Genomic DNA, 13,365 nt, shown 5'->3' on the forward strand with positions numbered 1-13,365 from the left:
ATATATATATATATAAATTAAAATCAAATCAATATTTTTAATTAATTATACAGTTTATATATAGATTAATGTTTTATGATTAATATATTAATATATTTTATATTTTAATTATATAAATTGTTAATGATATTAATGATAATGATATTAATTGATTTAAAGAGTGAGGTATTTTATTCATTATTTATTTACAGTGAATTTGCAGAATTCATTTTTATAGATAGATAGATAGATAGATAGATAGATAGATGTAACTATTATTAATATTAATTTAATATTTTACTTAATATTATTTATAATGTGTCTATATATATATATATATATATATATATACTGTATATATATATTTGTAGTTATGTAGTTCATAGAGTTTTACAGAAAATTTTAGTTTCTACATTATATTAGTAATAGCTTATCAGTGGTGACTATCTCAAGTTGATGTCCATATGGCAGAAATGTACAGTAAAAATCAAGCAGTTAATGACGTGTAATCAAACAGACGGTGAACACTATTAACAGCAATGATGATATGTTGCGATCAAACTTAGAGCAAGATTTGGTAGTTTATGTTGTCTGGTCTCTCTCACACACACACACATGCACATTTTTATATCACATGTTATATCACATCGCAGCTTATTAGATGAGAAGTGCTGCACACCAAGAATAATACAATTGAAGTAACTCCAGGATTGCTTATCGATTTCTGTGATTATTGTTGCAACAGGTGGTACAGGCAATCGTTTTTGTGCCCTTTCCTAATGGTCACCAAATCAATCATAAGCAAATTATACAAGATCTATATCACACTGCTTAATGCTTAGCAGTTACACTGAAGACCCATAAAATAGATTGGGATAGGACGGATATGACTGGAAAAGAGAGATGGGGCCTTGATACCCCCCCCCCCCTCTTATTTATCTGTGTTGTAGCTGAACTGAGCGTGAACTGTAACTCATCTCTGGATGAAGCGATGTGTCTGGTCAACAGAGCACTACAGTGACAGCACTTACTCTCTGAGGTGATACTTGCGTCGATTCCTCTCATTGTCAGCCATTTCATCTCCTTATAAATAGTTAATGTCAACAAATGTACAAGACAGTTTTCTTTCCAAAAACTCCCACTGTTCTGTCATTTCTTGTCTCAGTGAGCATCAAATGCTTTTCTATTTTTCAGCGGGTGATTATAAAGGGGGAGTGACTTGCGTTAATGGCTTCATTATACGTTTTTGGATCATAAACTGTATAAATGATGATTGTATTATAATCCGTATACACTTGAACAACAGTATTCTTAATTAAAGCCTTAACTAGCTCTCGCCCGCTGTGAAATAAATGTTTTCAGAGCAGTTAGCATTTGCATGCTGGAGCGTGATGTGTTTGCTTTTGACAATGAGTCAGGAGTCATTTGATTGGATGTTTTTGATGTTGGCGGAATCAAATGGCCCATGGGTATTTAATTTGTGAGGTCAGGCTGAGTCAAGTATTCATTGAGTTTTTAAGGTAGGTGAAGTCTAAATGATAATTGGGGATTCTGTTTTTGAGGTGGGCGGAGTTAAATGTCGAAGTCAAATTACCATTAGGTATTTAGTTTTTTGAGGTGGGTGGAGTCAAAATCATTATTGAGTCAGAATTTGAGTTATTGAGTCAGGTTGGGTGCAGCACTTCACACATTGTCTTGGTTATCGACCTGTTTTTTATTTAGATTTTAATCCTAAACCTTGTAGACAAGGATTGTTTTCACTTCGAGGAGTCCAAATGATAATTGAACATCATGTTTTTTGAGGTGGGTGGAGTCAAATACCAATGAGCATTCAGATTAGAGTTGCGTGGAGTCAGAATTATCATTGAGTGTTCTATTTTTGAACTGGGTGGAAACAAATGCCCAATGAGCATTCTATTTTGAGGATGGTGAAAAACCAATTGAGTGTTAGGTTTTTGAGGTTGGGTTGAGTGAAATTCCCATTTGACTTTCTGTTTTTGAGGTAGGTGGAGTGAGAATCATTCTGTATTCTGTTTTTTGTGGTTAGGTGGACTCAAATGCCCATTAGACATTCTGTTTTATTTTATAGTCAAATACCCAATGAGCATTCTGTTTAGAGATGGACGGGCTCAAAATTACCAATGAGTGTTTGGTTTTTGTGGTAGGTGGAGACAAATGCCCAATTAGCATTCTATTTTGAGGTGGCTGGAGTCAGAATTATCATTGAGTGTTCTGTTTTTGAGGTAGATGGAGACAAATGCTAAATTAGCATTCTGTTTTGAAGTTAGTGGAGTCAGAATTTTCATTGAGTGTTCGTTTTTTTGTGGTTGGGTGGAGTGAAATTCCCATTAGACTTTCTGTTTTTGAGGTAGGTGGAGTCAAACTTACCAATGAGTGTTTGGTTTTTGAGGTTGATTGGAGTAAAATGCCCATTAGACGTTCTGTATTTTGAGTTTGGGTGGAGTCAAATTCCCATTAGATATTGTTTTCAAAGTGGGTGGATTGTAATGCTCAGTGAGCTTGAAGTGGGTGGAGTCAAAATTATTAAGTGTTAGTTTTTGAGGTTGAGAGAAGTCAAATTCCAATTACACATTGTTTTTGATGTGGGTGGAGTCAAAGTCACAATAATCTTTCTGTTTTGAAGTGGGTGGAGTCAAAGTAATCAAGGAGTGTTCAGTTTTTGAGGTTGGGTGGAGGCAATTTCCCATTAGACAATTATTTTGAGTTGGGTGGAGACAAATGCCCATTGAGCTTTCTAGTTGTTCTATTGTGAGAGTCCCAATTATCATTTGAGTGTTCTGTTTTTTAGGTTTGATGGAGTCAAATGCTATTCTGTTCATATGTTAATTGGTATTTGATGATGACATTTATTTTATTTCCTCTCTTAAACATTAAACCTGAACTATTGTTTGAATTATTTTTGGCCTTTGAGGCCAGGGTTGCTTTGGGCTACTGCAGAATGTGTCATGCACTGTGGTGCACTGGGTGAAATATTGAGAAGTAGACATTTTAAAAGCAGGACGTGTTAGAGGGGCTGCCAGTTTTTGGAGAACCAATAAAAGGGGACAAAATACTGTTCCACCTCTCAGTTGTCATCAGACACAAGAGCAGGGAAGTGTTCATAAATGATTTCTGTCAAGAACAAAATGGAGCCCCCAAAAAGAGAGGAAAAAACATGAAGTCTTTGATGCCTTTCATAGCAAAAGCTTCAGCTTGGTTCATCAAATATTTACAATCTAAATATCAGGCAATGAATACATAATGACACAATGAGTTGGAAATCCAAGTCAGAAATCGCCTAGTGTAAACATGGCTTAAACAGACAGATGGGTAATGTTGATCTAACTCTCAAGTCATCTTAACTGACATCCAGTGTTTCTGGTTTTCTCTTATTTTCCTTACGTAGTTTCACTTTAAACTATAGACAGCTGTAGGGAAGAACAATTTTCTTGCCGTTTCCGCTTTGCTGCCCCCCTGGGGTGCATTGGAAACTGTCCAGAACAACCGTGTTTTGTCGCCTCAAATACAGTAATTTCCTTGTCTTCAGACCCTTAGAATATGGCATTTTTGTTTATGATGAAACTCTCTGAAAATTGTGGCTCTTTGCTCGAACTTCTTCAGCAGAGAACCGCAGCTTTTCTCAGAGACTTTAAAAAGTGGGTTGTATTTATAGTCATGCAGTTCTGTTTGTGGTTTCCGTTAATTTTTAATGCACCTAAAGGCATCTTAGTTCAATCGGCGATATCCTCAGAAAAAAAAGTCTGGTTGAACAAACTGTTCAGAGGCAAAGAAGATTGCAACTTCCATCTTTGTGTTTTCGCGAAGCCATTATCGATGTCTATGAAAACAGCCATAGCATTTGATAAAAAGCCAGGATGTTTTATCGTATATTTATTTTCAGGTGGTGACTGTGTTTTGCTTCATGCTTCTGCTCAATCCAGATCAAGAATGACCCAAAGAAAGCACACAATATACAGTATCATCAGATGGAGCACCTGTGATCAGAGACTCAACAGTTGCGCTCAGCCGTTTCAAACGCAGCCTATCAATTTGCTAATGTTTGAACATTGTGTCTTATAATTGGCTTTCAGGAACTGAATGTGGGGGAGTCTGTAGTTGACAAGCTGCCTCCAAATGCCAGTAGGATTTTGTCAGGAGACAAAGCTCAGCTGCTGCTCGCTCTCTAATCAACAGACTGGTTGCGCGGTACGCTAGATAGCTCTGTTCATCGCCGACCTTTCAGTAACCTGTAAAGGTAGACGCTGATATGGGAACGTCACAATTCTGGCGTTTTTAACATTCACACAGATACACAGGCATGCACAGAGACAGACAGATTGGTTATCTTGTCTTCAAACAGATAGGTAAGCGGAATCAGATATTAGATTGCAAACTCAGATGGTTTGTTACTTTGATCCCTTCGAAATGAGTTAAAGAGCTCATGAAATCCAAATTGGACTTTTAGTTAGTTTAAAGTTGACTTTCTGTTCTTTGTAATCTCTTTTTTCTTTTGATTTATTTCAGTAATCGCTGTTCTCTCACCGCTGAGGACCTCAACAGACAGTGGCTGAAGCCGGACCCTAATTTAAGCCCCACAATTTACCACACCAAAGGCTTCCTCTATTACCTCAACAGCATAGGCAGGACTCCGCTGGTAAGTTTCCATTAAATCTCGCTGCACTGTAACTGACCTATTGAATCCTAAAGTTCCACGAGGGGCTCGCCGGAAATTGCTCCATGATCTCGGAGCTTTCCGCTTCCAAATGCAGGTCAGGGATGACCAAATCCATAAATGTGTTTTAGGAGCCACCGATCTGGATATTAGACCTTACAGACTGAAGCAGGCCTGGGAGGATCTAAGTGCTTCGCTGTTTATCAGAAAACAACTGCAATTTGAAATTACCCCTGTTGTGAACTGGATTAAATGAACCATATTACAAAAATAATGAAATCATTACAAAGTTTTAATTTACTAAATTAATAATTTGCCTCAGCTGACTGATGAAATGAAACTAGGGATATCAAATCATTTAATAATACAACGCCAATAATTTGTGATTGATTTCATATTTTTGTAGTTAATACATTTATTTATACAGTATATATAAGACAATGGATGGGTACAGTTCTATATTCCTTGAACGGCATAAATTAACAAATTTAATTAATTTGAACAAATCAGTTCAGCCTAGAATTAAACAGCTGGTTTGGTCTGTCTAGAGGAGAACGTTACACTATTTCACACACTATTTCCCTGTTTAATACTGTAAATCTGCTCTGACACAATCTGCATTGTAAAAAGTGCTATATAAATAATGGTGACTTGACTTGATGAAAGGATTCAATGACTCACACATATAAGACATTCTCTTGTTTTGATCAAGTGAATCAGAGGTTTTGAATGAATCCTGATGAAACTGGGTTGAATAAACGAATAAATTACTCACTCACTCATAAAGGCAGTCCCAGCATCCCAATTAACATACTATCTGCCCTAATATTCAAGATTAATAATCTAGAAACTATTTGGCATGGATAGTATGCAAATTGGGATGCAGGGATTAGTTTTTGTTTGTGAATGAATCAGCATTTTAAAGTTGAACAAATCAATTGTGTAAATGATTTAGTGACTCGTTCGTTAAAATACTCACTTGTTTTGTTCCAGAATTAAGTGTTTTTGAATTAATCACCTGGGTAAAGGATTCAATTACTCGTTCATAAAGAGTCACTTTTTTTGTCCCTGAAACAAATCTGCATTTTGAATGAATCAGTTGAGTAAATTATTCAATGATACACTCATAAAGACAGTTACTTGTTTCTTTTCTGAATAATGTGGAGGTTTTGAATGATTTAGCTGAATAAATTATTTGACGTCTCGCCAATAAAGGCAATCACTGCTGCGACCTACTGGCATATTTGTAACATGCAGAAGGAGTCATGGATGAACCTCTAGTTCATGTCTTCAAACAGAACTAAGAGCTTTTTTTTTTTTAGTCATATCTATTCATAGAGTCTGGACTGGTGCCTTTGAGCTTCTCCTGATGCTGTTAGAGCACTAAAGAATAACTTCTATCTTTTACCTCGTCCCTATCCACTCTCTGTCATTTTTCAAAAGACACTTCTCACGAAATGGAGTAATGGACCACTGCTCTATCTATGCAAGTCAGTGGGGGAAAAAAAACAGTGTGGAAATGACCATTGTTGGTCCTGTATTCAAGCAGGAATGACCTGTTGCGAAGAATCAAAGAACATTAGTGCTAGCAGGAGTGCTTTGACACAATTAGCCAGATTTACATATCAATTACGCCATAATTCATGTTTAATCACAGTAATAATTATGCACCGAACCTGGTCAAAGGAACATTGTCATTTCCCCAAAACCTACAGTGGAAAAAATGCAATGAATGAGGAAGAAACCCTCTTGTTGAGCCTTTACAAAAAGGCTCATCGCTATGCACTGTCTCCAATTAACAGCCACACTGTCAAGAGACAAAATTTGAATTAGAGTCAAAACGCAATGCATTGTCTAGCATTTTATTCCCCTTGTTGTACGTGTCTGTCTGTTGTGTCACAAGATTAATTATGTTTGGCTCAGTCTAAAGTTAACACTGCATTGCTGTCCTCATCCTTGGCCATTATTCGCGTGCCATGTTTTTTAATAACAAAATCTTCAATTTTTTGAAGAACTTGCTGTGTTATTACATTCCACAGGTGTTTTGCGATTACCATGGTCACTCCAGGAAGAAGAATGTGTTTCTGTATGGCTGCAGTATGAAGGAAACCCTGTGGCAATCTGGATCTCCCATTAACACGGCCACCCTGAAAGAAGACCCGGGATACAGGGTACGCTTACTGCTTATAACAAAGAAAATCACAAATTAGTTCTCTTTCATATCTCAAATGTTTCTCCTGGATGATCTGTTTTTTTTTCAATGGTAGTGTGTTACCCACATTAATTTTACAGCTTTATATTATTACTGTACATTCATTGTCAGTTGTTTCTATTTGTGTTGCTCCTATTTTAGGAGAAACATCTGAAACAAAGTTAATTTGTCAAAGTCACACAACTGAGAACTCAGTTACATCTCCTGAGCTATGAAAGAGCAACCTTACAGCAATAAAATCTGTTTCACAGCTTCTGCTGTGTCCCCATAATCTATTTTTGCTCTCACAAGAAGAGCCAAAAATGCATGATATGTTTTAGTGTCCTTATTTTACAGTATCATTATATATACAGTGAGAATATACATTACCGGTATACATGTATGAATATAAATTTTTTTCTGATTTATTGTTTTCTGATTGGCACGGTTGTTTCCATCCTCCATTAAACTTTTATTTCTGAGCCAGTTTTTGAAGTTTAGTGCCGAAGGAAGTCTCTCCCCAACATACAGGCTGTGACGAATTGTGTTAAAGGATAGTTTAAAGGCATATGTAAATCTGTGGAATATGTAATGTGGAAAATATTGCGTCGCTAGCTGCTGTCAGACTGATGTCTGCCATCTATGCAAAGAAGTCTAAATATACATACAACTAGAACTGAAAACACTGGCATAAAATGCAAATACAATGAAATACATGGTTCTTTTTCAAAGCTCATATATTGTTTGTATTGACAGACCATCGCTAAAGCTCTGGATCGTATAGCTCCTGCATTCTCCTTCAACAACTGCAACTATCTGGTGGAAAAGTCTCGGGCGTCCACAGCACGGGTGGTCGTTTGGAGGGAGATCGGAGTCCTCCGAAGCTACACCATGGAAAGCACTTACAATGGCTGCAATCAAGGCATCTACAAGGTTAGCCAGTTAATGATTCATTTTACTTCTCTATAGTTTTGATAAATGGCACTATAGGGTTCCAACACTTTTGCATGCAGCATTTTGGCACAATTATTGCACTTATTCACTAACCTGGCTACCAAAAAACAGTTGCTAACCACATGATAAATTCTCACTATGACATTTTTTTAATGTCACTGTCATACTTTTCACCACAACTACACATTTTCGAATGTGTGTTGAGCTCATAATTCACAAAATATAATGCTGTTTGCATGCAATTAATGTAAAGACAGAAGGTGGTAATTGGAATTTTATTAAAAAAATTATATTTGTGTACTCTACCATTCAAAAGTTTGGTGTTGGGCTCTTAAAATACAATAAAAAAACAAAACAAACAAAAAAAACACTAATATTGTAAAATATGTTTTACAGTTTCAAATAACATTTTTTTATTTGAATATATTTCAAAATGTAATTTATTCTTATGGTGGAAAATCTGAATTTTTTGCAGCCATTACTCCAGTCTTCAGTGTCACATAATTCACATAATTTTGTTTCTAGATTCTTTGATGAATAGAACAGAAGTATTTATTTTAAATATAAATCTTTTGTAACAGTATAAATGTCTTTACTTTCACTTCTGATCAATTTAATGTGTCCTTGCTGACTGAAAGTATTAATTTCATTCAAAAAATCTCACTGACCCCAAACTTTTGAATGGTAGTATATATTTTCTATAAATCATGGCATCAAAAGATGAAGAAGAGTATTATAAGCAGCAACATATCGAGACATACGGTATGGTCAAACACTTTTTCATTCATTTTTATACAATCTAACTTTTTAATACGGCTGAAACATACCGCAGTGTATTTTTAAGCTGATTAGCTGCAAGCGCACTGTTTCAAGCCTAGCTTAAATCTGACCTTCTTTTCGTCCCTTGGTATTCTCCATCTGGCCTTCCCACAGTCTTCCTCTTCTTTAATGATGCTGAGGGACCATCCCTCGTTTTCCCAGGTATTCATTATCTACTCATCCTCTCCCCCATCTAGAAGTTTAATAATTAATCATTAACCTGCTTATTTAGCCACATGCAGTTTTCCAATCGTAGCCTAGATACCTACGTATTAGCTATGCTGAGAATAAACTTTCAAAAGTTTCTGCTTTTTCATTTTTAAGTCTACGTATACTTCAATGCAGACTTTTTGCTTGGTTTGGTAAATAATACAGTATAAGAAGCAGAGGGAACATATATGCAGTCCTCAGCAGTGAACGGGTGCAGTCAGAATGAGAGTCCAAACAGCTGATAAAACATCACAATAATCCACAAATTATCCATGACTCCAGTCCATCAAATATTGCTTTCTCCAGTGAAATGTCATCTTGTCTGAATCAGCTGACCATTTACAAGCGAAAACAGTCCAAAACAAGTTGTGTGGGTTATTGTGATGTTTTTATCAGCTGTTTTGGACTCTCATTCTGACGGCACCCATTCACTGCAGAGGATCCATTGGTGAGCAAGTGACGTAATGCTACATTTATCCTAATCTGTTTCAATGAAGAAACAAACTCTCATCTTGGATGGCTTGAGGGTGAGTAAGTTTTCAGCAAATTTTCATTTTTTTGGGTGAACTGTTCCTTTAAGGGACTTGGTTTGGTACTCAGCTAGCTTAGCAACCAGTAGTGTTATACACAGCCAGACTTGGTAACATACTGATACTGGCAGATGGTATTTAGTCAAAGTAGAGTGATTCTAACGCAGTGACATTTGCAAACGTTCTGGGAGGTCTGGCAGCCCTTTAATAAAGGACAGGGTGCCGAATTACTTTTGACCATGGACTGCACCTTTAAAGGTTCTGCAAGTAAGAAAAATGTTTTTGGAAAGTGCTAATGGTTGAGGAATAAGGTCTGATATGAGAATGTCAGCTCTTGAGGGAGACGTTTTATTAAGTTTAAGTCCTTATTCCCTGTCAAAATGGGACTTGTAGCTTAAATAAAACAGAGACAGGATCTGCAGCTAACAGGTGGACATAAGGTGAGAACAGCCCTATTCTTTCTTCAGGATTGACTATCAAGACCTTAGACTTGGATTTATCCATCCGTAGTAATTGTTTGCTATCCAATTTCTGTTATTTAGCTCAATCTACTGTTTTGTTCTATGTGTCAGTAGATCTTCTCTGACATTCTGCTTAAAAGTTGGGAGTCTTGTCTTGACTGTTGATGTTTAGTTTGTACTCTTCAATGAAGCTGCCAGCCAAGCGCCAGTCAGGGGTCTGTTTCTCAGACTAGAGGCTCTGATGTACTGCTAGTCTTGTTGTTGTGCATCTGGGACGTCCATGTCTCTCCCTGTGCTGGTTAGATGCAGTTTGCTTTCTTCTTTCAAGACAGTATTGCATGGAACAGCCTTCGTTTCTCAAAAGAATAACAAACGGATGTATTTCTAGAGAAATGTGTTTGTTTTTGCATGGGTATTCAATACTTCAGCAACCAAATAGAAACTGTAACTATGTTTCCATGCTTTATTCATATATACCTGATCTGATAATTGTGTGTGTGTGTGTGTGTGTGTGTGTGTGTGTGTGTGTGTGTGTGTGTGTGTGTGATTGAGGTTTCTTCTTTCAAGACAGTATTGCATGGAACAGCCTTCGTTTCTCAAAAGAATAACAAACGGATGTATTTCTAGAGAAATGTGTTTGTTTTTGCATGGGTATTCAATACTTCAGCAACCAAATAGAAACTGTAACTATGTTTCCATGCTTTATTCATATATACCTGATCTGATAATTGTGTGTGTGTGTGTGTGTGTGTGTGTGTGTGTGTGTGTGTGTGTGTGTGTGTGTGAGTTAGGGCTGTCAAATCGATTAATCGTGATTAATCGCATCCTAAATAAAAGTTTGTGTGTACATAATATGTGCTTGTGTACTGTGTATATTTATATGTACATATAAATAAACACATGTATATATTTAAGAAATGTTTACATGCATGTATGTATTTAAATACAATTTATATTATATATAAATATAAACACATTATACATATTTCTTAAATATATACATGTATGTGTGTGTGTGTATTTATATATACATACATATAAATATACACAGTACACACACATATACTGTATTATGTAAACAAACTTTTATTTTGGGTGTGGTTAATCGCGATTTGACAGCCCATATATTAATTAATTAATTTAATTTTGTAACGGTAATATAACTCTAGCGTATAGTTTTATAGAATATTTACAAAATATGTCTTAGAAGCTCATTTAGGTTTTTTTTTTAATATATTTTTTTACAAAATATATAAATACAGATATTTAAATGATAATCTAAATAATCTAAAAATAAAACAAATGAAGAATTTCAGATATTTTCAAAAATGATCAAAATAAATACAGTTCTAAATAAAAATATTTAATGTGTAACTAATATATATTTTTATTTTAAAAATGTGTATATAGACACAATGGAGTTTTTATAGTAAATACGATTTAAGTATTTTTTTCTATTTAAGTAAACACTATTTAAATAGTAGATTTAACATTAAAAGTAAAAAAAAACTAAAATAAATATACTCAATAATTCAGCAAAAAAACGCTGAAATTTTCCAAAAATTAACCATAATGATCTTCTTCTTCTTCTTCTTTATTATTATTATAAATGTATATTTTATTGTCAGCTACACATCATTTGAAGTCAATTATTGTGTTTCCAAACCTAGGCGATTGGCCAATGTCAGAGTAAACCGCATCCCTGTTGGTGTTTGAAGAGCGTGTCAGACAGTATGCAGGACGCATGAGCTTCTAAATGTGTATAGATTTGGACTAATGGATCAGAAAATCAGACATTTCATTATGAGCGGCGCATACAAGCGCAGCTGGCAGGCCAGATGTTTTGGTACATGTACTTTTAGCAATGGGCGGCCGCTTGAGAGTCTCTTGATTAAAAAGTCTGTACTAATATTCACTGCTGATGTCAGGAACCTGGCAGACCATTAGACTGTGAAGCCAATTCAAGTGGGCCCTCTCCGGGTCCTGAAATGTGAGTTAGACGAGAGCGGGGATGTTAAAAAAAGGAGTGAAAAGAGTGGGGAATGGATAGAAACACTCCCTCTGTTCACAGCTAATTCATGCCAATTAGCAGTTCAGACGAGCTCTGGGATTCGAAGATGGAGCGAAGCTTAATTACGTCAGTAAATTAGAACCCGGGTCATTCAGAGTAACGCCGCCTCTGAAATGTCATCACTGCCTAGCGGAATCCCTGATCAGATAGACAGCTACACGTGTACCGTAAAAGAAACGTCGCGCTAAGTCTGAGCTCCGGCCGGTGGTTGTGGAAAAATTTTCAGTTTTGCATATTTTGATGGACAAGGAAGTGATGTAGCATTGCCAAATCAATCGACTGGTAAACAACATATAGCCTGCGGTTGTTGATTTCATGAGGAGTGTGGGAACCTGGCGAGCTTTTTTGCTGAAATGAAGTGAAACTTATCCATTTTCCCAGATTGCCAATGACACTGGTAGGACCTTTTCTGACGGTCTCTGTGTCTTTTGCCAAACGAAGGATAATCTTCAAAAGGAATCTGATTTGCATCACAAAGACGGCACCTTTAATCACCTTAGCTTTGCAATTTCAGACTCGCGAATGAAATTCCCCACTTCCTTTCCTTTGCACTTCTTTCTCCTCTAAACTTAATCAACTATTGTCGTTTTTTGCAAGGAAACACGTGGATTAAGATAAACAAGAGGATTGATGAAATTGGTGCAACGTTTGTTTAATTAAGTATGCCGAGTGCTACATTCTGATTAGGTTCAATTTAGTCACAGCTGTGATGAACACTTTTGTTTCAAAACGTAACTGTGAAGCAAAGTTTGGGTTTTAGCTTAGTGAGTCCTACAGGGAGTTTGCAGCAACCATGGAACATTTTTAGTGGGTAATTTATCTCGTCATCTAAAAATCGACTCGCAATGGGCTGTAAATACTGTCTGACTCAATGTCAGATGTTTAGACTTGGTGTTTTTTTTTGTTTGAAGGTTGGAGAAACATTGAAAATAATGCTTCAGCGTAGACATTCCTTTATTCATTAAGTAAAATAAATATTAGGACTGCACGATAAATCGAAATGGAATCGAGATCGCGATTTGACAGAAGCTGCAATTGTCATGCGTATCTTTCAGTGAAGCACGGTTCTGTGATCAGCAGTAAATCTCCATCCGAAGGCCGGAGGGCACTCTTTCGCTGAAACTCCAAATACACCTCGCAGAAGAAACCCAGAAAATCGCTGCAGATTAATAAACAGAAGATTCAACTGCTTTCATTGATTCAACATGACTAATAAACACACGACTACGGCAATATATGGTTAATCTGAGTTCTTATTATTATAATTTTCATTAAAATAAAGTATATTTATAATGCAATGCCTTTATCACTGCTTAAATACAATGAAACGCAATAAAATCGTCTGCAATTTTTTGCCGTAACTTGTCAGTGAACTACAGCTATGTGTAGTAAATTCTGCTCCATCTGAAAGCACGTGATGATGATTTCCTGCTGATTACAGAACTGGCATTACTATCAAAATGCGCATGACAATCGCA

General features: G+C 36.2%; 1 protein-coding gene across 1 annotated transcript in view; it reads left to right on the forward strand.

Annotated features, from left to right (window-relative positions):
- Positions 1 to 13,365, forward strand: part of LOC107581856 (cytosolic carboxypeptidase 1-like) — a 97,422-nt gene that overhangs the window by 19,777 nt on the left and 64,280 nt on the right. Inside the window, exons 2-5 of the mRNA XM_016267527.1 lie at positions 2,317 to 2,347; positions 4,504 to 4,633; positions 6,691 to 6,822; positions 7,599 to 7,775. Coding sequence (XP_016123013.1) covers positions 2,317 to 2,347; positions 4,504 to 4,633; positions 6,691 to 6,822; positions 7,599 to 7,775 — 470 coding nt within the window. The remainder of the gene's footprint in view (positions 1 to 2,316; positions 2,348 to 4,503; positions 4,634 to 6,690; positions 6,823 to 7,598; positions 7,776 to 13,365) is intronic.

This window comes from Sinocyclocheilus grahami, unplaced genomic scaffold (assembly GCF_001515645.1).
Source record: "Sinocyclocheilus grahami isolate Dianchi unplaced genomic scaffold, SAMN03320097.WGS_v1.1 scaffold38.1, whole genome shotgun sequence".
NCBI lineage: Eukaryota > Metazoa > Chordata > Actinopteri > Cypriniformes > Cyprinidae > Sinocyclocheilus > Sinocyclocheilus grahami.